Source organism: Sinohyriopsis cumingii, chromosome 18 (genome assembly GCF_028554795.1).
Source record: "Sinohyriopsis cumingii isolate HCF-2022 chromosome 18, ASM2855479v2, whole genome shotgun sequence".
NCBI classification, from domain to species: Eukaryota; Metazoa; Mollusca; class Bivalvia; order Unionida; family Unionidae; genus Sinohyriopsis; species Sinohyriopsis cumingii.
The window spans coordinates 48,025,191-48,050,238 of record NC_142978.1 but is presented as its reverse complement, the minus strand read 5'-3'; the positions used below and the strand labels follow the sequence as shown (position 1 = coordinate 48,050,238).

Here is a 25,048-nt window from a genome sequence, read left to right as displayed (position 1 = left end):
GGCCTTATGTGAATGGTGAACCTATGATGCACTTGAACATGGTTCAAATGGTTAGTACCCATCACAGATTCCACTTTGGGCACAGAGCCAGCATTTCTGGCATGTATAATCAAAGTTGAAGAAGGTCAGATATCTCTTCCACGATGATCCAGGGTGTTAGTGATTGTGGAGTGGTAACCTTTTATTGCACTTGGTTCTAACTTTTCCTTTTCAAAGAGCCAAAGGAGGAATTTAGCTATTTGAGGCATAGATGCCTGCTGAGGTAAAATGTTTTCCTGTGAACACCACTATGTTAAGATTTGACATTTGCCTTTGTATGCTTTCAGAGTGGAGTGACTTCTTGCTTGAGTGATTCTCCCCACAATCGGTTTTGAAAACTTTAGTTTTGAGGGCTTGATTAACATGATCCAGATGTACAGGTTCAATGGCTCTGGCTAATTGGGACAAAACAACTGCCATCTTGTTTGTTTGAGTAGATGAGGGATTGTCTCCATTTTCCTTGGAATTTCCATTGCAAGATTGATGAAGTCATATTTGATCGACGACTTCTTCCACCTGAGTGGTGCTATCAGAATATTAAGAATCTTGCTTTCTGTATCACCATTGGAATCTGAGTTGTTGGTGGGAAAGTGTGTGCATCCAGGCCATTCCAATCTATGGACAGTGCATCAACTTCACAGGCTTTTGGATCTGGGACAGTTGAGACAAAGGTTGGGAGTTTGGTATCCCACCTTGTTGGAAATAGATCCACCTACGGTTAGTCCCATTAGGCACATATCTGTGTGAAAACTGAGTTATGGAGAGACCATTCTGTCTGTATAAATTGACTGTTTGAGGACAATGAATCTGCAAGTATGTTTTGTCAACTTGGAATATGATGAACTTGGACATGGATTTGTTACTGAAGATGCCACTTTAGAAAGTCCCACACTAGGATGCAATGGTTTGGGCACTTGGTTCCACCCTGCTGTTTGAGGTAAGTCACCACCATAGTATTGTCAGATAAGATTAGAACTCAGTTAAAAATTCCTGACATTGATGAAATGCTTTCCAAATGGTTTCATCTCTAATATATTGATATGCAGATAAGGTTCCTAAGGGAGACCATTCTGTTGGCTTCCTGAAAAGATATTAGTAGGTGTGCCTCCTACCCTCTGTACTTGCATCCATGCAGTGATTTCTGGCAGTTGTACTTGCAGAGGTATACCCAATGTGGGCCAAGTGAGGATGCTGCATTTCTGGAGAATGTACTTAATATTTGTGCAGAAAATGACAGGATGGTCCGGTGGGCAAATGTTTGACCTCCATTGTGATAAAAGAATCATTTGCAATGGGCGCATAAAAAAGTGACCTAGGACAATGTGGTCTACTGCAGCATTGAGCAGGCCTAGTAGGCAAAGGAATTCTTGAGCAGAGTTTTCCTAAAGAATGCACCATAGTACTGATCAATGCCCATTCCTGATGGAGACTTTACTCTAGTTATCTCTGTTGAACTCCATACCAAGATGAACAAATTGTTGAGATGGTACTAGGTCAGATTTGTCCTTGTTGACAAGGAAGCCCAGATGTAGAAGCAGTGTAACAAGGGAAATAATTTCATGCTCTAAGAATGTCAACAAAACATGGGCCATTTTTCAGTTCATCAGACAAGTGAAGACTCAGGGACTGATGTCCAAATGGGAGTGCTCTGAATTTGTACACAGTGTCTTTCTTGGAAGATCGTGGAAGTCATGTGAACAGGGATGTGAAGATATACATTTTTAAAGTGCAAGCTGATTGCAAAAGTTCCCTCTTGGACCGCATTCAAAATGTGGATGGTCTTTCTATTGTGAACCAATCAATGCAAAAGAACTGATTGATGGCACTTATAGTTTGATGCTATGGACACAGAGTGCTCTTTGCCTCTGAGAACAAAAGTAGCCACAATAACCTGGAGAATTTTTCAGGGAAAGGTTGTTTATTATTTGCTGCATGGTGGTGGCTCTGAATGGACTTTTGCAGCTGATGGGTCTGTGGACAGAGGAGGAGGTGTGCTGGAAGTGATGCAATGTCCCTCAGAAATGACTTATTGAGTCCATTGATCTTCGAGGTAAATCTTGTCCCATTTGACTGCAAATTGAAGCCTTCCTCCTATTGGGATCTGTGGTAAGAGTGGTGTGAAGATGATGCCACTTTTTTTTAGAAATGGAGGCTGTCATGGGAGAAATGCTGATGAAAACTATCACCCCTTCTACGTTTTTTATCCACTGTATTCATCAGCCCCAAGAAGTGATTTTCTTATGAAATTGTAAGGCATATACTTCTCTTCTTCTTGTCTTGAGTCATTGATAATTATAATCTGTTGTGAAATATTTTGTTATAACACTGGTCAACAGTGAAATCATTACTGACTTGAAAAGGCCCTAATCTGTAGTATTTTGGTGTGCCGAACACGAATATAACCGTGAAAAATTTGTATTGGCTCTCGTTTTGAAGATATTCATATACCTCATTTTCTATGTTTCACTGTGTAAATTTCTCCAGTAGGACTGCAGCAACATCCGGAATAATGATGTAACATTGCATAATACCATCATGCTCACATCATCCACAGTTGATTGCATCATTTTCTGATGCAGTGCAATACTAATGCCATGCGGCTGCTGAAGTAAGTTGACGTCAGCAGTGTACTATACATGTGTAGGCCTATTATACTAATGCCAGGCGGCTGCTGAAGCTGACGTAAGCAGTGTACTATATAAAGCCCAATCAGATAGGTTCAGCATTTAAAATATTTTAGACGTTGTGCGAGACAGTTCAAGCTACTGTTACATAAAACTTATTATTTTATCCATTTACGTACAATAAAGAACAGTAATGCCTCGAAAGTGTGTTAATACCGCGGACAATTTTTGCTATATTTGTGGGGAAGTGACATTTGCCAACCAGAAGAAAAGTATCAATTCTCAAGTGAAGAAGGCATATCATCTTTACTTCGGATGCAAGGTTGGTGACCAAGACAAGCCTTGGGCTCCGCATATATGCTGTGCTACATGTACAACACAGCTTTCACAGTGGTTGAATTGCAAAAGGTCATCAATGCTGTTTGCAGTCCCAATGGTGTGGAGAGAGCCAAGCAACCACCTAAATGACTGTTACTTCTGCTTGGTTCCTCCTCTTTCCGGCGGAATAACGAAGCGAAAGAAGTCGAGAATAGTCTACCCAAACATTCCGTCTGCATTGAGACCAGTTCCACATGGTGAGGGACTTCCTATTCCAGAACCTCCAGCAGAATATTCTCTTGATTCATCTGACGAAGACAAAGGTGAGTCGACCTGTTCTTCTCCTGGTCCATCAGCATGCAGTGATCCAGATTTTCACTGTGGTGCATCATCAACCCCACACAGAATAACACAGGAAGAACTAAATGACCTGATTCGTGATTTGGACTTATCAAAGAACAAGGCAGAATTGCTAGGATCAAGACTCCAACAATGGAATCTTCTAGAAGAAGATGTCACAATTACTGCATATCGAAAGCGCCACCAGCAATTGGAGCCTTTCTTCAGAAAGGAAAGTAATCTGATATTCTGTTCCGATATTGAGGGCCTCATGAATGCTTTAAAAATCACTCATGACCCACAAGAATGGAGACTATTTGTGGACATGTGTTTCTTATGCGAGTGGGATAGCCGAGCAAGGGAAATGCACTACATGAGGAAGGAATGGACTCACAGGCAGAATGTAGCCATTGGAGAGAAGAATATCCAACACCCAGCTCTGGTTGAGGCTCAGAAAATCTTGCTACCACCCCTTCACATCAAACTAGGTTTGATGAAGAACTTCGTGAAAGCCATTGACCGGACTTTGCCAGCATTCCGATACCTGCATGAAAAATTCCCTCGACTCAGCGAAGCAAAGATTAAAGAGGGAGTTTTTGTGGGTCCTCAGATTCAAGAGCTTTTCAAAGATGACCGGTTCAACAACTTGCTGGAAGGTGACGCGAAACAAGCATGGAATGCTTTTCGCCTAGTTTCTACAAACTTCCTCGGAAATGTTAGGGCAGAAAACTATAAGGAACTAGTAGAAGACATGTTGATGAAGTATAAGAAACTTGGCTGCAATATGTCTCTAAAGATTCACTTCCTTCATTCCCATTTGGATTTCTTTCCTAGCAACTGTGGTATTGTTAGTGATGAACACGGCGAACGTTTTCATCAAGATATCGCAACAATGGAACAAAGATACCAGGGAAAATGGTCCACTACAATGCTGGCTGACTACTACTGGACACTCCTCAGAGATGCTCCCGAACAGCTGTACAAGAGACAGGCGAAGAAATCTAAGATGTAGTCAATGACTTGATTTTTTATAGGTAGGCTATTACAGTTGACCTTTTACTATTGGAATGCATTTCGTTATGTAAACATTAATTTCTTGCAGATTACAAAAAAACTAGAGCCAATTTTGCAATTTGACTGTCATATTCGTGTTCAGCACATAAAAATTGATAAGAATTGACTAATTTTATTTCAGTAACATGACTTTTGTAAAAATTTGTTGTCCAGTGCAATCATTGTTTTAAAAATATCTTGATGCGATGTATTGTTGTTGAATTCCTTGAATTTTATTCCTCACTGGTTTCATTATTCATAATCGGGTTACTATTAAGCTGACCAGATATTTTTCTTCATGTTAAATAATCTCTCATGAGAGACCACTTCTGAAGAGTGGTTCCCTATTTCTGCATCAAAGTGGTATATTGGTGTTATTTTGTCTTCATCGTCTGAGTTTAACCCAGAATCAGCTCAGGTCACCTTATTTTCGCATAAAACATACAAATGGAAGGGGACAGCTAATAAAATGTACACAAATGGAAGGGGACAACTAATAAAATGTACACAAATGGAAGGGGACAGCTAATAAAATGTACACAAATGGAAGGGGACAGCTAATAAAATGTACACAAATGGAAAGGGACAGCTAATAAAATGTACACAAATAGAAGGGGACATCTAATAAAATGTACACAAATAGAATAGGACATCTAATAAAATGTACACAAATAGAAGGGGACATCTAATAAAATGTACATAAATGGAAGGGGATAGCTAATAAAATGAACACAAATGGAAGAGGACAGCTAATAAAATGTACACAAATAGAAGGGGACAGCTAATAAAATGAACACAAATGGAAGAGGACAGCTAATAAAATGTACACAAATTGAAGGAGACATCTAATAAAATGTACACAAATAGAAGGGGACAGCTAATAAAATGTACACAAATAGAAGGGGACAGCTAATAAAATGAACACAAATGGAAGAGGACAGCTAATAAAATGTAAACAAATTGAAGGGGACAGCTAATAAAATGGACACAAATGGAAGGGGACAGCTAATAAAATGTACACAAATAGAAGGGGACAGCTAATAAAATGTCCACAAATGGAAGGGGACAGCTAATAAAATGTACACAAATAGAAGGGGGCAGCTAATATAAAGAAAAGATTACCTGTGTTACAGAAGTGAATAACCATGGCTGTAAGGGCAGGATCTTCATTCAGATTCCAGAAATGTGGAATGACCTTTCTGTCAGCCTCTCGCTTACTATCCTGCTCTGTTTGGGCCTGAAATAAGGAACCACAATGATAACAGTTTATAGCTGTCATTAAGTATTCTCTTTGTCTTTTAGTGGGAGTAGATTTTGGAAATATTAAAAATTCGATTTACTTATGGAAAAATAAAAAATATTTTTGTTCCTGTAGATTAGTTTTTTTCTTTCTCTTGAAAAATCTTTGAAAATATACGTTGTACTCTTTCGTTTGAATTACCTGCAAACTAGACACAGAAGACTATATCTTTCTGAAAATTATTTCCTTTGTCAGACATACCTGACTGACCATGAAAAAGACCTGCACTTTCTTCTGAAAAACTCTGCTAATTTAGAGTCCATGATCTGCATATATTTTACTGTCTCCTTTTGCATCCCATAAAAACACTTGTATGGCCATTGAAAGGGTCAGCATTCTCCTCATCCTCTCTTTATCTCCTTATCCCCTTAAGTGTTCTCTTTATCCCCTCATCCCCTAAAGTGTTCTTCTTATCCCCTCATCCCCTCAAGTGTTCTCTTTATCCCCTCATCCCCTCAAGTGTTCTCTTTATCCCCTCATCCCCTCAAGTGTTCTCTTTATCTCCTCATCCCCTCAAGTGTTCTCTTTGTCCCCTCATCCCTCAAGTGTTCTCTTTATCCCCTCATCCCCTCAAGTGTTCTCTTTATCCCCTCATCCCCTCAAGTGTTTTCTTTATCTCCTCATCCCCTCAAGTGTTCTCTTTGTCCCCTCATCCCTCAAGTGTTCTCTTTATCCCCTCATCCCCTCAAGTCTCTTTATCTCCTCATCCCCTCAAGTGTTCTCTTTATCTCCTCAACTTCTGCATCATCAGGACCAGATTGATCAGTTTCCTACTCTACAATTACATTCTCACATCCCTATGATCTAGGATACCAACTCTGTTGTGCTCTGTTGTGCATTTTCTCATGCTAATTTTGGGACAAATAAGCATCTCCTCAGTAGTTAAACTCAGTTCCTCTTCTTCAAGTGCTCTCTTTAATTTATCAACTTGTGTATAATCAAAGTCCTGAGTAATACATTTCCCTGACTAATGTTATCTACCCTGATCTTTGATCTTTATCCTGACCAGCCTACCTCCCCTTCTATACTTCATACATACCTGGTTGACCATGGCATTATCATGCATTCTCTCTTGCCAGCTTTTGGACATGTTGGATATCTCCTCTTGCTTTCTCCTCAGTTCCTCCTCAAGAGCTCTCTTCATCTCTTCAACCTCTGCAAGATGCAGTGTTACAATTTTTAATCTATCTTAACCATGAACATGTCCTAAAGAAATTCAAGCTCATGGGATTATTCCTAGAATGAAATCTAGGTTTCATAATGTGCATATGAACTCTGTTTGTGGCAGAATTTTAATTCACACATACCCAAGAACAAGGATGTTCTACCTAGGCGGTATGCAATCTGGAACTAAAAAGACTGCTTGAAAGGAACATAGTCCTTCGATCAGCTTCAATTATTGCCACAGGCATAGTCGGCCTCTATACTCCCATGGTAAACTGGGAAGGTCAGCGCCAGAATAAATTCAAACAACGAAGGTGAACCAATCAAATATAGTTGACTAGAGGGATCAAACAGTATCAAGGAGTGTGGTCTAAAATTTAAGCAGGAACAGGCACCATTTGTATGGGAAAAATTTCACTAAGATTTGAGTGCACTTAGAATTTTGGAAGAGTACAGATGCATGAGTCTGACTCAGATCACAGTGTTCTGTGCGATTAGGGTAATTCTAAAGGAACTGTGTAATTAGGGCAATTCTAAAGGAACTGTGTGATTAGGGTAATTCAAAAGGAACTGTGTGATTAGGGTAATTCTAAAGGAACTGTGTGATTAGGGTAATTCTAAAGGAAATGTTGATTAGGGTAATTCTAAAGGAACTGTGTGATTAGGGTAATTCTAAAGAAAGGCCATTCTGCGATTTGTGGTGACTTATCTCATAAAAGGGAAACAGGAATTAAATTTAACAGCTTTGAAAGAAACTTACCGGGTGCATACATGAGGCAGCAAAATAGTAAAGGGAGGAAAGAGGAAGAAATCACAGCAGAAAGAGGAAATAAGATGAAATAAAGGGAGGAAGAGGATAGGAGGAAGAGGTAAAAACAGAAGAAAAGGAAGGAAGGAGGAGAAAGATTGAACAGGTGAGTATGACAAACATTGCACGAATAGTGACTCTCTCACCTGTAGATCAGAAAATTCCGAATGATGAATTAATTTAATAAATTGGAACTGGACTAACCAGGTCAAATACTATGTGTTATTATACTGAACAGAAACTGAAGCCTTGATGTAGATATCATAAGAAGCCTTCTGGTGAAAACCCAAACCTGCCAACCTTCTCAGTAAGACAGTCAAAATGTTTCCATACAGTAGACTAATTTTCAGAAAGGTGTAATGAAATTTGATGTACTGTTATTGTCTTTGAAGCAACACAAGTTCACACATGTGATTTGAGAATAATAAAGTGAAGACAAACATTATGTTAAAAAAAAAAAGTGTAAAGTACTCGTAGACCTTAATTACATATAGTACAGTCTCAGCTTGACATAATCTTGGGTTTAAATCTTTGGAAGTCTTTCTTTGAAAACCCCATACTGATATAACTTTCCATTCAGGAGGAGTAGGAAAAACAAGGTTTTCAAGATGGCAAGTATACTGGACTCAGATCAGCACCATTTTCATTCAGGACCAACTAGACATTATAAAAGTCTTTTTATGATGCTGATATGACCATGTCTTCAGGTAGAAGCCATAAAATGACACTCAAGACTGCTGTGGCAGCCACAATTTAAAGTCCAAGCAGCATTAATTTCAATCATAACCTGCCAGACATCATAATAAGTCTTTTGGTGAAAAGTCCAAGCCAATATCATGAGAAGTATCAATATGAAGATTTTACAGATGGCTGCCATGCTGGTCACAATGGTAGTCAAACTGGCACTGCTCTTTGTACTTACCGTATTGGATGTCAAGTTAATACCATTTCATTTAGGACAATCTAAAATTCATAAGAAGTCTTCTGGTGAAAACTTCATGTCACTATGACTTTCCATTCTGGAGAAGTAGCAGTAACAAGATTTTCAAGATGGATGCCATGGCAGCCATAATGGATACCAGTCAACACAGATTTAATCTGGGACCCACTATATAAGACATAAAGACTTTTAGTAAAAAACCCATTCTTATATGATCATTCATTCTGGAGGAGCAGTGTGAACAAGATTTTAAGATGACCACTGTGGTGGCCATAATGGACATCTGAGCAATGCCATTTTCATTTATGATCAACTACATCTTGGCAAGTATGTGTATCTTCCATGTAGTTAAGAAGGACTGGTGATAAGAAATTTAGCAAACAGGCATACACATAACAGATGATGGATGATCTACAACAGGTCACTCCATAAGCTCTTTCTATTTATGACCTGAAATGCTAACAATGTTTTAACAATGTCAATAACTAACAAAACTTGTGGGAGCAAAGCGATTCGTCAAAATGCCCATCTTCAGGTGACGACCATAATCTTTACCAAGTTTGATGGCAATTCCAATGAAAACTGGGACTAGAGGCATGAACAAGAATGTCATGCACAACATGAAGCTATAAGACTAAAAGGGGAATAACTCTTAAAACTGCAGTAACGATTTGACTTATTAATAAGTACATATTTTGGTGATGACGATGATATCTATGACAATAATATTTACCAAGTCTGATGGCAATCCATACAAAAACTGGGGGAATAGTTACACTAACATGTGCCAGACACATAGCTGCATGGATGAATGGACAAAGGGATGGATGGATGGTTGTCAGAATCACTATATGCCCGTGCCTCAATAGATTTGTGCCAAACGAAAAGAATCTGGACTCTCAGGAAAATATTGGGAACATGAACCCTTTAAGTCATGATATTGCAGGCTGAAAATCAAACTCGTTAGCAATCTTATGATTGCCAATCTGACTTAACATTAACTGCATTGTAATGAGACTAAACAATTTTCTGTCACAATGAAATTGGGTCCATTAACCAGATACAATTCACCTAATGACTTGGGATGCTGAGAATGATATTTCATGACCTTGTAAATATCACAATGCAATTCAAATTTGGTTGAAATCCAATGTGAGTAGAGAGTTTCAGCATAAAAATCAGTGTATGGTGTATAAAGTGGTCCTGATACAGATCACCTAGGTTAACTGACTCAATAACTGACCATGTAACTAAGCAGCCTTATGTCATATTCTACGAGCACAATCTATGTTAATTTCACCTATTTTTATATAATTTTATTTGGAAAAGCAAAAGATAAAGGCATAATTAAGTCACAAAATCTCTTGATCATAATCAAAATCAACCAAGATCTTGATATAAAACTTATTTACCAACTGCACCGATGACAGAGCAAAGTTTTCTAGTAAACTATGTTTCTCTGAGAATACTTATTCATTGAGATTAACATTAGGGATATAAGACTGCTACCTCCTGAATCCATCCCTACTAAAAGGTGAAAATTCATCTTTTCTGTCAACATCATCTAGACAAAGGGCAATAACTCACCCATTACTTCCCTTTGCCAACACTATGTGCTGCCAGTTAGAAAACTTGCATAGCAGGGTGAATGGGATGGTCTTTAAGTAATGTGATTGGGAAAGCATTCTTGGAGCAACATAATTTACCACAAAAATTTGCTTTCTCCTTTGAATGCATTCCCCAATTATAGCATAGAAGAATAGGTAACAGAAGGAGGGACTGATGAGTGTCCTACCTGTACCTCCAGTGTCCTATGAGGGAGGAACAAATGTCAATGAATACCTGCTCCCCTACTTAAAGCAAACAGTCTATGATCATATGAACCATGACTGCTCTATCAGGTTAAGAAAATGATTATTTTAATCTTTTTAAATTAAATGATGAATCCAGCAAAGTTATGAGGCTGTCTTATTTTAACTGGGTCTGATTGTCATCTGGACCACAGCTATAGGATCCACCAGATTTAGACTCTGTCTCTAAATCCATGAGATAAAAACTTGAGAAGGTTGAATCTGCATGCCAGTCAACAGTATGTATGATGTCTCAAATCAATACAATGCGTTCGAATGTGAAACTCACTGAGATCATTCTACTTCCATGAGCTGAAATAATCATATGTTGAACATGTAGCCCACCTTAGCAATTAAGACCAGACTTCAGGAGATGATATCCTCTATTCTACCTTCACAGGGAGAAGAGTCCCTTGAGGTTGCTATGATTTGTCTCTGTGCACTTTAAGTAGTGCTTGAGGCACAGACAGGACCTTGCATGGCTGCTGCTCCTGACTTATATATATATATACAGACAAAAGGGAGCGTATGACAACTCAGTGTTTGTCTGACAGTAACCAGTTCTTGGCTACAAACCCTGGTTGAGTCATACTGATCACTAAACTATCTGACCTGAACTGAAGATAAATCCAGTCGGCTCACTCACAATGCATAATGAAATTAAAGCTATCAGGAAACAGGTTTGATATGATATTAGCTGCAATGATGTCTGAGCTAATGGCTCAAATTTATATAAATTGAGCCAATTTAAGATGCAGGACAGATCCCATTAAGGAAACAGAGCAAGGGATTTTGGTATATTCAAATCAAAATTGGCTAGTAGGTCTGACATCTTTATCACGACTCATATCTCTTCTGTCATGGCGTTTCAATGTACCAGATATCATGGATTGGTAGCCTTTGATCTCCTCATAGATACAGCAAAATTTGTTTCACTAGTTGTGGGATAAAGGCAATCAAAAGGAGGATATTAATGATGCAATACTAGTCCCTGAAAGAGTGGAGGGCCTTCTTGCTCTCAAAATTCTCCCCTCAGTCAAAATTCTATATTCTTTCTCTTAAGAGATTGTCCTGACATGAGTCAGGTTTGAAGGAGAAGATGGTCTGAACAGGGTGGTGGTGGGAGGGAACACCTGCAACTATGAAAATTCATTCTGGCCATAATTTTCCTGTCAGTGAGTAGCTCCATTGCTAGATCGAGTGGATTGATGACCCATGATGTGTCCCTTCTGAAAAGGGCTATCAGAATTATCTTGCAATTCTGACCCCTTATTTTCTATGTTATTTTCAGTACTAAGACTGTGTGTTTGTGTGTGTGTGTGTGTGTGTGTGGGGCAAATGCCCATAACCCCTCCCAACTGACTGACAGTGCATTTATATGGATCCAGAATATATTTGCACTTCCATATTGTTCCAGAAAATTTTATCATCTGATGACCCAGGTTTGAATTTAACACAAAACTGGTTTGGATTAACAGAAGGTGTTTCATATGATGCGTGAAAGTGAAGCTTCAATATTATCGATATCATGTGATGCAATGGGGAGGTAATATGCAAGAGTTACTGCCCTTGGTCCATATGATTAAGACCTCAAACATTAATTTTTCATCCTTTAGTATTGCTGAATCTGGGAAGTAGTAGGCTCATAACCCAAATGGTGATTGGAGAATTTATTCAAAGGAGAAATATAGAAACTAAACATGACAAAGGTCTCATTTAACATTCCTCATTTATCTCCCAAAAATCTGACAGCCTATGTATTTTTACCTTCAGGAGTATACCCTCCTTTGCTTTGTGTCTGTTGCTCTAAAGGTACTCCTCCAGCCTTCAGCATTTCCATTAAACGAGCATTTTCCTCTCGCAACTCTCTGATCAATTTGTCTGTTGGGCTTTCATTTATCGTTGCTGTTGTCTTAATAGCTTTTGCCCTGTCAGCTGGAAATGAAAAGAGTTATCTACACAAATGACCTTTAACTATATAATGTAAATGGAGGACATACTATGAAGGTAATTTTTTCACTCATGTAATCTAATTTGTTTCAACATGCATACAAAAAATAATATGGGCATCACTTTGAACGTTTACCTAAATTTAAATTTATTTATTTTAGAACAAAAAATAATTTCATTTACATGTTCCAAATCAGGGCAAAATGGGATTTTTTTATTTTACTGGCTCACCTGTTCTGGCAGCTATTTTAGCTTAGAAAATTTAAAGTGCTTCTGTAAAAATTTAAACACTCCTCTACAAAAGGAGGCAAAAATTAGCCATTTTTATACTGGTTCTAGTGATAGCCAAAATCACCAATGGTGATTAAAATTCTCAATAAGAAGACACCCAAGTGGGTCTTGGATTGTCGGCTGACATCTGCCAAGCAGTCAAATGTTAGAGCAGATAACTAAAATTTGGATCTATAGGACGCTTTCTGAAACAATTTCTTCCCATGTTTTTAAAAAAACAATTTCTTCCCATGTTGTTTTAAAAACAACTTCTTCCCATGTCATTATAAAAACAATTTGTTCAATGTTTCTTCAGTTTCAATATCTATTTCAGTATCTGAGGATGCATCAACATCATTTGTCAAATAAAAATCTTTAAGCCAGGATGCTTTCTGTCAAGAGTTGGTCAAACTCTGTTCAGTGATTCTTTAAGATAAAAGCTGCCAAAATGTTTTTCTATTTTTGTAATGGCCACAAGATTGGCATCATTCTCAAAATGTGCCAGGATGTTTTCCATCAAATTTGGTCAAATTCTGTTAAACAGCTTTATAGAAGGTTATTAAAAGTTAGATTTCAAGACAGATTGGTATCGTTTATATATATTTAAAAGCCCTTCATGCTAACTGACTTTCTACTAAATTTGGGTAAATTTTGATGAGTGCTTTTTATGAAGTTATTCAAAGGAATTTCTAAATCCATTTAAAGTTGGAATATTATATGGTGAATCTCCATTTTTTAAAATTAATTTGAAGGACCTTCATGAAAGATTATTTTGTGGTCAAATTCATTCAAATTTTAATTAACAGTTTCTGAGAAGAAGTCATTTAAAATTTATTTCATTTTGAATAATGGTGGCCATGGTTGATACTGGATTGGCATTATTTCTATCAATTTGAAAAGCCCTCAAGCCAGGATATTTAGTCAAATTCAGTCATATTCTGCTAAGCAGTTTTTCGAATTTATTTATAGGTTAATCCAATTTTAGTAGCAATCACCATATTACAGGTTGTTGTTCTTGAAGGGTTTAACGCCATTTTTCAGCATATGATAGGCTATACATGGCTGCCAGTGTTAATGGTGGAGGAAGAACCCAGGAAAACCCTGGAAAGAACCACCAACCCACGAGAAGCTACTGGCTAGCTTTCTCACATACTCACATTAGCCGAATCCGAGACTTGAACCCATGCAGACAGAGGTGAGATGGCAGTGATCCGTAATGGTGAGTGCTTTAGACCACCCGGTCACTCTGGGCCCCCATTACAGACTGGTATTAGTTATATAAATGTGAAAAAGGCATATATGACAGGGTGTTTTCTGAACATTTGTCAATAATTGGATAAGTGGTTACAAAAGCCATTTAGAGATTTTTTCATTTTTATATTGGAAGCCGTATTTGATAGCAGGATAATTTGAACAAAATTGAAATACCTTCATACCAAAATGCTTTCTGTCAAATTTGGTTAAATTCTTTACAGTGGTTTTCAGAAGATGTTGTTTAAATGTTTTTTAATTTTTAGTAAAAATGGCCATATTTAATGGTAGATAATTACATCATGAGGCTTCTTTCAAATTTAATTTAATTCAAGGTATATAGTTATTATCTGAACAAAATTGAAAGACATCTATACCACGATGCTTTCAGTCAAATTCGTTCTGCTGAGTGGTTTTTAATAAATAATTTGAAGAATGTTCTACTTTTAATAAGTGCAGCCAAAAGTCATACAAAAAATATTGATTAAAGATTTTTGAAAAAATGTCATTTTTAGGCTTTCTATGTTTAATAATGGCAGTCATATCTGACATCAGCTGTGTATCATTTTAACAAATTTTGAATGAGTTTAATGCCAGGATAATTTATTTCAAATTTGATTAAATTCTACTGAGCATTTGTTTTAAAGAAAAGATAAACAGAAATGTGAAAAGTAATACATGTCAGAGGATGCGTGATGGATGAAGAACCATACCATAATCTCACTTTGCCTTAGGACAAGGTGAGATATAAAAAATTTTTTTTAAATTAAAACAAATGATGGGACTTTTCTGTAAGATCAATTTGTGTTACACATTTTTTATATTTTATAAATAAATAGATCATATTTCTTTAAGAAAGGAATATGCAGAATTCAAAAATAGTCTTAAATGAAAATTTTGGGAAGCAGGATAGTTATGAAAATATAAATATTTGTTAATATTAGGTAATGACGAAAGCTGAAATGTCAATTCAGAATAGAAAACTCATAATGCAACAAGAAGTGGTTTACATAAAGACTCCTAATGTCCAGTAATCTCCATTTTATACTGCTTGTGTTATTACCCTATGCTCCATCACTTTCAATTTATAGTCTGACTATACCTTCCCGTTTGTCACAGTCCATTTTCAGCAAAGGGGTGTATGCATGACTACAGCTGTACATACATATGTCATCTGCTTCCAATATTTACAATCTTGAATCAAGCAAAGGAAAAGAATAACAACAAATTTTGATTCACATGGATTTAACAATTTAATTTCTATGTTCATGTGTACAAAGGGATACAAGTCCAAAATCTCAACATTGTGGTAATTTACGGAATTATCCAGCAGTTACCAAATAGGATGAACTACGTCATTATGCTGTCTGAGGGAAATAAACTAGCCCATAGTGTACACAATATGGTGCCATGTTAGTATAGAAAGTTCCTTAAGCATGAAAGGGGCAGGGGATACCAGTATTAGTGCCACTCTGGTTACAGTCAGGTTAGAAATTATAAATCAAGGATTCAATTGACTAAGTTCTGCACACTATTTATCACATTAAACATTTTTGTTATTGAAATCTGTGGGGGGTGTGTGTTACAAACAAAGGGGGGAAGTATAGTTAGACTATACTTATACTTCACTTTGTTTCCATGGTAACACAATAAATATAAATATGCATCCTGGACATGTGTCCAAAACCTGGTTCAGATACCTTGAAAGATTTGAGACTTGTGCACCAGAGATGGAAATGTTTGTACTTCAAATGCTGCTTTAATTATCCCTTTTATTGGCTGATGATACATGCAAGCTATGTCTATATAGTTAATTACATTTATAAATGAATATGTCTATATTGTTAATTACTTTTATAAATGAATGTCTACATAGGTTACTACTTTTATAAACGAATATGTCCACATAGTGAATTACTTTTATAAATGAATATGTTTATATTGTTAATTACATTTATGAATGAATGTCTATATAGTTAATTACCTTTATAAATGAATATGTCTATATTTTTGTTGTTGTAGGGTTTAACGCTATTTTTCAGCACAAGATAGGCTATACATGGTGGCCAGTATAACTGGTGGAGGAAGAACCCAGGAAAACCCCGGGAAGAACCACCAACCCATAAGAACCTACTGGCAAGCTCTCTCATGTACCCATGTTAGCCGAGCATGAGACTAGAACCCACACAGACAGAGGTAAGATGGCAGTGATCCAGAACGGTGAGTGCTTTATACCACTCGGCCACACGGGGCCCCGTATATACTGCTAATTACTTTTATAATTGAATATGTCTACATAGGTTGGAGATATCTTACCGAATCTAAGGGTGGACAGTGTCTCTTCATAGTTAATATCAGCTGGGCTGAGAGCAGCAATCTGAAGAAGAAAATTACAGTGATTCATATACTTCAAACAACAATTTTAACGACTGTGGTTTTTTTCTTCTTCAAATTTTGAAAAGACCCTATATTTGTGAAATATTGTTCAGTGTAATGAATAATAACTCTGCTGAATATTACATGTTATTCAGTAAAAACTCATATTGCAAATACCATGTTGAAATAAAATGCACAACCAATATTTAAAACAAGTATGTTATCACATATGAAATACAATGTAACCACATATAATATTGACATAAACAAGCATTTGTTACATACAGCCTGTTATATACATCAATACATTATATATTCTATATTAGATATATGTATTTTATACAGTAAAACTTTAACTGATGTGAAGCAAGGGCAATAGGTTAGGCTGACTGGTTCAAAACATTTATTTCTTATTCATGAAACCCGATCTATTATTTTTATGAGATTTAGAGAAAAATGCTATTGAATTTGGTTTAGAATTGTACACGTTTATTCAGCTGCATGACACTAAGAACTTAATGTTATGGCGTTATGTTAAAATCTATTCATGTGGCATAAAGAAATATTATTGTATGTACTTGCTTTTAGGTTGAGTCCAACTGCAAACAACATAGTTCCTGATCTACCATAGCAAAATGCGCCTGAAGATCAGGGTCTATGTTGTTTCTTCTACTGATTACTCCTAGCAAACTGCACAGATCCAGATCTGCTGGCACATTATGCCTTATAAGAGTACATGAGGTATATATCAAATGGCTTGTGCCATCCAATGGAAAATTATCTGTCATAGGGATCATGTAAATACTGATAAATGCAACACCAACCATGACAGTTTTACTGTTGCCTCCAAGAGCATTCTGAAGAAGTCGCGTCAGCACAGAATCTCTGTATGGAACTGAAATGGAAGATGCATCATCCTCAAATTTGTGAAGCAATCTTTTTGAGTATTTTCATAAACCTTTCAAAATTAACAAGAAATAGTGGCAATTGATTATGGTCATCATCTTATGAATTACAAATCAATTTCCTGTTACAATTTTATTAGAGTTATTGCCCTTTTATTTTGTAGCTTAATGCAGTGTATGAGCGCATAAGGGTCTGACAAAATGACAGTGAAACCTGTCAATAAAGGACAATTAGTGATGCCCTTTATATTCGGATGAAATATATTGGCAAACCTCAGAAATATTTGTATTCTATGTGTAATATGTGAAGTTTCATTGTGCAGTAGCCCCTCACTATAAGAAACCCCAATATAACATAATCCTTTTATAAAGCTGGTCTAGTCATTAAATTATAGAACAATAACACTATGTATAACATACACCAATATATGGTGTATACATATATATACATATACATCATCCGTAACACAATCGGTCTCCTGAAGAGCATTACAGCAAGGGATTAATGTACTTGCTTCGTCATGAACATAATGGCAGAACAAGATAAATCATGTTCCAATATTCAGGGTTCATGTGCGGTGTGATTCAGGTGAAACAGTTGCCCCATTGCCTGTCAATTCACACAGATACGATGAAAAGAAAGCTCATGTCACCTTTTATCAAGTTGATGTCATCTTTTTTCTTTTCTGGCCCAATGAATCAGAGTGTGCCAAGTCAAATCCAGTCTTTTTTATGAGTCAACTCCTGTTGTTTTTATGTGTGTATGTCAGCATGTTTATTTATGTTACCTGACTGCAAAGTAATGTATTTATGCCAGCAGAGTGTTAAGTCAATGCCTATCCTCTTGATGTCTATTTGTGTCAGCAGAGTGCATAGCCAAATCCTGTCTTTCTTGTATGTCAATTTATGTTGCCAGTTATGTTTCAAAATATGAAGTTCTCACCAAAAATTCACACATAGAGCTTAAAGAAGTGGGTGAAATTTAATCCATTAATCAAACAAGGGTCTTATTACTTTGAGGTGGTTTATACACTGATTTCTATTAAAAGGAAATGAGTTTATTTGTATGTTATACAGGAAAAGTATGAAAAGGGGGCTTGTACCTTAAAACATGTCACCCTTTTTTGACAGTAACATATTTCTAGGTTGACTTCATTTTTTGCAGAAGAAGAAGGCAAACAAACCTATGGCAAATTTAGTGAATCAAACCATGCAAAACAAGTTAATATTTTTGTCAAATTCAATGAGTATTTCTTTTGTTTTATATTTTTTGACTCCAAGGTTTAGTAAAACAGGCGATTTTAGCAACTGTTCATAGCATTCTAACTTCTGACCACTCTATTTTTGCCAATTTTCTGACCACTTCACCCCAATTAAGCAGGACATTATATCAGTTCATCCAAATATATGAGTACTGCATTTAATCTGAATTTACCCAATCTCTTCCAGACTTTCAGTGTTTTATTTTACTAATTACAAATGCACCTGTTGTAATCAAGGAACTGGAATGAATATTTTATTTTACACCAAAACATAAAATGGGAGTAAGTTATCTGTGGTTCACTCTTCAAAAAATACTTTGCCTTTAAAAAGTATAAATGTACAAATTAACATGATGCAAATCTTAGGGTTTTGAATCTTTTGCACACAGTGTGATTTCATTAGCTCAGTTCCAAATACTCCCATTATGACCATATGAATCAGACAATGAATCATCCACAATGAATGTTTTTCATCAAAATGTCATACAATGAAACAGGCAAAGTCTAACATGGCTGGCTGACCTCTTGTGATGTCATGTGTATACTGACTGATTTAGCCAAGTCAGTACACAAGGAAACTATCACTGACCTGTTTTCTTTATATCTATTCATGCTTCCATCTCACTCTCTCTCTTTGACATATCTTGTATTCTGTAATTCAAATAATTGAGGGGAAGGCCAATTCTAAGTATTATAAACTTGTGTACTTCAAATGAATGAGTGAACTTGTACACTTACCCTTTCCAATTTTAGTGTAAGATATGTTTAAGCTCAATTATATAGGTGTAATTTATTATAACTGCTGTCTTTCGTTCCCTTTTCATTCAGGTGAAATTTTCTTTTATCATTTAATGAAAAGACAATATTCACTATTTTCTCTCCCCTTCCCCATCTGCAACAATTTGCCACTTTTTGCTCCATTAACAGAATACAAATGTTCATTGCAATAAGCAAATTATAAAAAATGTTGTGCACAGATTTCTCCTATGCAATGAAATTATGTACATTCTGTCAAAGGACGCGCTAAAACAAGTATTTTTACATGCTAATTTTTCTTACTGTACATGCATCTAATTCTTCTGTCGAGAAGCAAACACTCACGACATGCAGTAATAGCATATTTACTAATTTGTATCGATATAAAAAATGCATAAAAATATAATAATTTTTGTTTACTGCAGTTTAATGGAAGTAGCATTCAATTCATGATGTCAAAGGCCATATAGTCATGGAAACATCCAAATGCCATCCCTCACAGGTCAGTATTTTATGGCAACTGGGTCTAATAAAGTACCTTTATCTTCCAAACAACATAACAAAATTAAATAAAAACTGAAATAAGCCAAAATGTTATCATTTACTAAATTTGATTCATGGAAAATGTAAACCCATGGACACAACATTAAACAAATGTTACTGTACAAGAAACTTACCAACAATTTTTTTTTTGCCTGTGGACTGGTCTGCCAGAGCTTTGATGACATTTCCCAGTGTGCTCAGTGACTGATTGATTGCGGAACCCTCCTTTAGTCTGTCTCCTGTGGCTCCAGTAGAATCAGCTCTTTCACTGAAATTAAAAGTCGAATTTGATGAGAAATGTCAAGAATTTGTGATCCTAACTTTCTTGTGTTATCGCTATGTTAGTTAGGTTGCTTTAGTTTCATAATTCAAGGCATACACTTAAAAGTATAACAATGTCCTTTAGGCAGGAAAGATATACAATATTTATTTGCTTATAAGATGAGTCCAACTGTAAACTCGACAGACCCAGATCTGCCAACACATAATGTTCTGGCAGATCTGGGTCTGCAATTTGTTAGGAGTAATCAATAAAACAAATATGACAGACCCTGATCTGCAGGTACACTATGCTACTGAACATCAGGATCTTTGTTGGTGCAGTTTGACTTGACTTATAATTGAGTACTTACGGTAATCTGATTTTCTAGAAAATATCAGTTTATACTTCCTTCATTTATAAAAAAGAGACAAGAAAGAAAATGTTGACTAAAACAAATCTGTAATAAGTTGATGTGTCCTCAAAACATAGGTACTTTATGGTTAATTTTCAATATGAAAGGTAATGCCATGTAGCCAATTAAACTTTATTTTCACAATGACAATCACAATGCCATGTAGCCAATTAAAATTACTTTTCACAATGACAGTCACATGGACATGTAGCAAATTAAACTTTATTTTCACAATGACAGTCACATTGCCATATAGCCAATTAAAATTACTTTTCACAATGACAGTCACATGGACATGTAGCAAATTAAAATTACTTTTCACAATGACAGTCACATGGATGTGTAGCAAATTAAACTTTATTTTCACAATGACAGTCACATGGACATGTAGCAAATTAAACTTTATTTTCACAATGACAATCACATTGCCATGTAGCCAATTAAAATTACTTTTCACAATGACAGTCACATGGATGTGTAGCAAATTAAACTTTATTTTCACAATGACAGTCACATGGACATGTAGCCAATTAAAATTACTTTTCACAATGACAGTCACATGGACATGTAGCCAATTAAACTTTATTTTCACAATGACAGTCACACAAATATGTAGCCAATGAAAATTACATTTCACAATGAGAGTTACATGGACATATAGCCAATTAAAATTACTTTTCACAATGACAGTCACATGGACATGTAGACAATTAAATTTACTTTCAAAATAACAATCACATATACATGTAGCCAATTAAATTTACTTTCAATTTAACAAACACATTTACATATTGCCAATTTCATTTAAATATACTTGCATAGTGTAATCATGGCAAGTCTTGGGAAATGAAGAAATAGTTTTTATTTTTATGCCCTAAGACTTGTATGCAGATAATAAATATGGCATTTTTTATGTGCCAATACTTATAGACACAAAGATGTCAAGAAAAAATTGGTAATATTGCCATACATGACACAACAGTGACCAGCGCTTGTTTAATTATTATGTCAGCAAACTATTATAAACTACTATGAACATATTTATGTTACTTTCTTTTATCTACATATTTCTTAATTTTTCTGGCATGAATAAAAAAAGGTAAATAATGATGTTATAATTCATGGACCACTCTGAGTTTACCTGGAGACCTGTAGTATAGTGTACAGTACGTACACAATGTATATTGCTCTTAGCATCAATTGTATCCTTATTTATTTCTAAAAAATATCAGAAGTCTGCTTGTTACTTTTCGCAAAATGCTGCCAAACTCAAAAGGTAAACCACGAAAGATTCAGATAACAATTTTCATTATAACATTTGTAAAAATGTATTCTGATTCAAATGTTTGGTTATTCATTATAGGTATCATGTTTTGTAAAACACAAATGTGTCCACTACAGACCAAACAGACCAATTTAAATTTTCTAAAACCTTGAAAAATTGCTATAATGGTATCAGATCTAACCAGGTTGTCTAAATATGCAAACGAACATCAAAACAAGTTTCAAGGAGTTTAATTGTAATATCAAGGGTATTTTTTTCATTAACTCATTCGGCCCCAGAGGTTTTTGTCATTTTTGTCTGAAATGTGCGTAGGAACGAGATTTGGGGTGCTATTTCTGAACACATCGTAATACAGCGGTTTTCAACGGATTATCCATGAGAATAATGCCTAGTTGTATTAGAAACATCAATTTCCATTGGTTATTTTGCTTGCGCATGAGCAGAAGGGTAAAAGTTGGAGTTCTTTTTTTTTTTTTGCTTAATAGACCCATCATTTTGGTATGGAGACCGCAATTTATTCCAAATGCCCACCTTATCCTAGTTTTTGCAAAGGTTCACCTGTCTGTGTTCAGTTCAGACCGGTATGCCTTAGATCTGAGGCCAAAAGGTCTAAAATCCGGACACAAAATCGCATTCCGATCTCGAGTGAATTTTGGGTGAAAAAAAACCGGGTCCAAAAAATGAGCTTTTTCTCTCTGTATTTTGTAGTGCAACTAGAACTTCCAGATTATTTGATACCATTTTAGAGCTATATCTGTCTGCTTTTTTTTAATACCACCCACGTTGGTCTATCTTAAATGGCCTCGATGCTGCAGGGCTTTGAAGTAGGGTACAGCCTCATCACGCCTACAGACGGGATCGGGGCAGAATCGGTTAATGAGTCAGCCCAAAAATATAACAAATACCAGTATATGAAATAATTCGAAAATTTGCTGAGATAGCCTAAACTTGTTATACTGACACTGGAAACAAGATACCCATACTTATTCCATTGAAGTCATGATTTCTTGATTGTTTAAACACTCTGTAGCTAAAAATTTCAAGAGGAAAAGGCATGAAAGCTAATCTACTGGACTTATCAAAAGCTTATAATTAAACAAATATAGACTTAACACCAGACCATAAACATATCCTTTGTAACTTAAGTGTTCCAGCAGATACACGACCTTTAGAACAAAATACATGTACTGAAATAAAACAAGAACACAAACATCTAGCTTTTATCATATTCTAATACATGCTAGAAAACCTGTCAGATCATTACAGTTTCATTTAGGATCAACTATACATCTTAAGAAGTCTTTTATCTAAGTGCCTTATCGTCACCATATAGTTGGGATCAAGAATTTCAGTGGCAACCATTAGCAGCATAACTAAACCTGTCTCAATGGATTTAGTATGTACAATCGTGATGAAGAGTGCACCAAAGTCATGTGAACTTGATCCAATTCCAACATCACTGCTGCTTGAGTGCTTAGATCCAGTATTGCCTTCACTAACTGATGTTATTAATACCTCTCTCTCATCAGGGGAATTCCCATCATTTTTCAAAACCACCATTGCTGAAGAAACCAACACTCGACTATAACGATTTAAAGAACTACAGCCCAGTTTCTAATCTCCCATTCATATAAAAAAATCTGAGAAAAGGTTGTTCTATCCCAGCTTGTATCTCATCTGAATTCAAACAGTCTTTAAGCAATGTACAATCTGCATATCGTCCTTTCCACAGTACTGAAACTACTCTTCTAAAAGTAGTTAAAGACATTCTCTCTGCTTTGGATAGCGGAAAGATTACAGTCCTCACCCTCCTTGATTTGTCTGCATTATTTGACACAAAAGACCATAATATATTACTTCACCATCTCCAGCATGTATTTGGCATTCATGATACAGCCTTACTGTGGTTCAAGTCCTACTTGGTCAACAGGACACAACTTGTGTCTGCAAATGCAATACATTCCAGCCCAGTTAATCTATGTTGTGGTGTTCCACAGGGGCCTGTTCTTGGACATGTTCTCTTCATTTTATACACTCAGCCACTCTCAAGTGTCACAGATCATCATCCAGTGTCTCACCAATTTTACACTGACGACACCAAATATACAAATCTAGCCACCCAACTGAAGTTGATGCTACCATCCAAGGTGTAGAGAGGTGCATTTCTGATGTGAAATCATGGATGACATGTAACAAGCTGCAGATGAATGATGATAAAACTGAGGCCATTCTGATCACAACACAAAGACTTTCTCAGTCAACATCCTTTACCTCAAACAATAAATATCAATAACACAAACATTAAATTCACACAGTCAGTACGAAACCTAGGTGTCACTCTGGACAGTACTCTCATGTTGCACCAACAATTCATGAACATATACAAAGCTGCATATCTAGAGCTGAGACGCATCAGCTCCATTCGTAAATATCTTTCAGATGATGCCACTAAAACACTTGTATGTTCATTAGTACTTTCAAGACTGGACTATTGTAACTCAGTTCTGTCTGGTTCATTTCAATATCTACTTCAGAAACTTCAAAAAGATAAAAACCTAGCTGCTTGGATCATACTTAGAGTACCACGATCAGAGCACACCTCCTCACTGCTCTGTACCCTACACAGGCTATCCATTCAATCCAGAATCAAATACAAAATGTGTTCTCTGTGCTATGTCTCACTGATGGACTCCAGTCCAACATACCTATCTGACCTCACCCATGTGTTCACACCAGCAAGATACTTATGCTCCTCTTCTGACAATCATATACTCATTATTCCCACTACGAAAATGAAGTCATATGGACAACGTTCTTTTGCATACCAGGGCCCAGCAACGTGGAATGAATTGCCCACTGAACTTTGACACAAAGCCACAGTGATCCCATTCAAGAGTGCTCTTAAAACTCACTTATTTCAACTGCAAGAACAAACTTAAAGACCTAATAATGTTCCCTACCTTAAATATTTACAGCATGTTTTTATATTTTCCAATTTCATGGTGTTTATTTTCTGTATTAATATCATTATGTTTTTTATGTTATAGGTGTTGTCTAATGTTGTAAAGTGCTTAGCACTTCTAATGATTAGGCGCTATACAAAGTCCTCATTATTATTATTATTATTAAATGTCCCTGATGATATAACCATCCATTTAAAAGAAGTAGCTATAACAAGATTTTCAAGCTTGACTCTGTAGTAGCAATACTGGACATCTGGGTGGTAATATTTTCATTTATACCAACTGGACATAATAAGAAATCTTGGCGAAAGCCATACATCAGTATGGCTTTCTCCTCAAAGTAGATTTGTGATAGCTAGAGTTTTATGATGCTTGCCA

The 25,048-nt window shown here is 36.1% G+C and overlaps 1 protein-coding gene across 1 annotated transcript in view; it reads right to left on the bottom strand.

Moving 5' to 3' along the window:
- LOC149776577 (kinesin-like protein KIF28) overlaps positions 1-25,048 on the bottom strand; it is a 132,079-nt gene that overhangs the window by 80,487 nt on the left and 26,544 nt on the right. Inside the window, exons 6-11 of the mRNA XM_089941058.1 lie at positions 19,883-20,016; positions 17,107-17,177; positions 16,223-16,283; positions 12,203-12,370; positions 6,713-6,828; positions 5,496-5,610 (exon numbers count right to left, since the gene is read on the bottom strand). Coding sequence (XP_089797184.1) covers positions 5,496-5,610; positions 6,713-6,828; positions 12,203-12,370; positions 16,223-16,283; positions 17,107-17,177; positions 19,883-20,016 — 665 coding nt within the window. The remainder of the gene's footprint in view (positions 1-5,495; positions 5,611-6,712; positions 6,829-12,202; positions 12,371-16,222; positions 16,284-17,106; positions 17,178-19,882; positions 20,017-25,048) is intronic.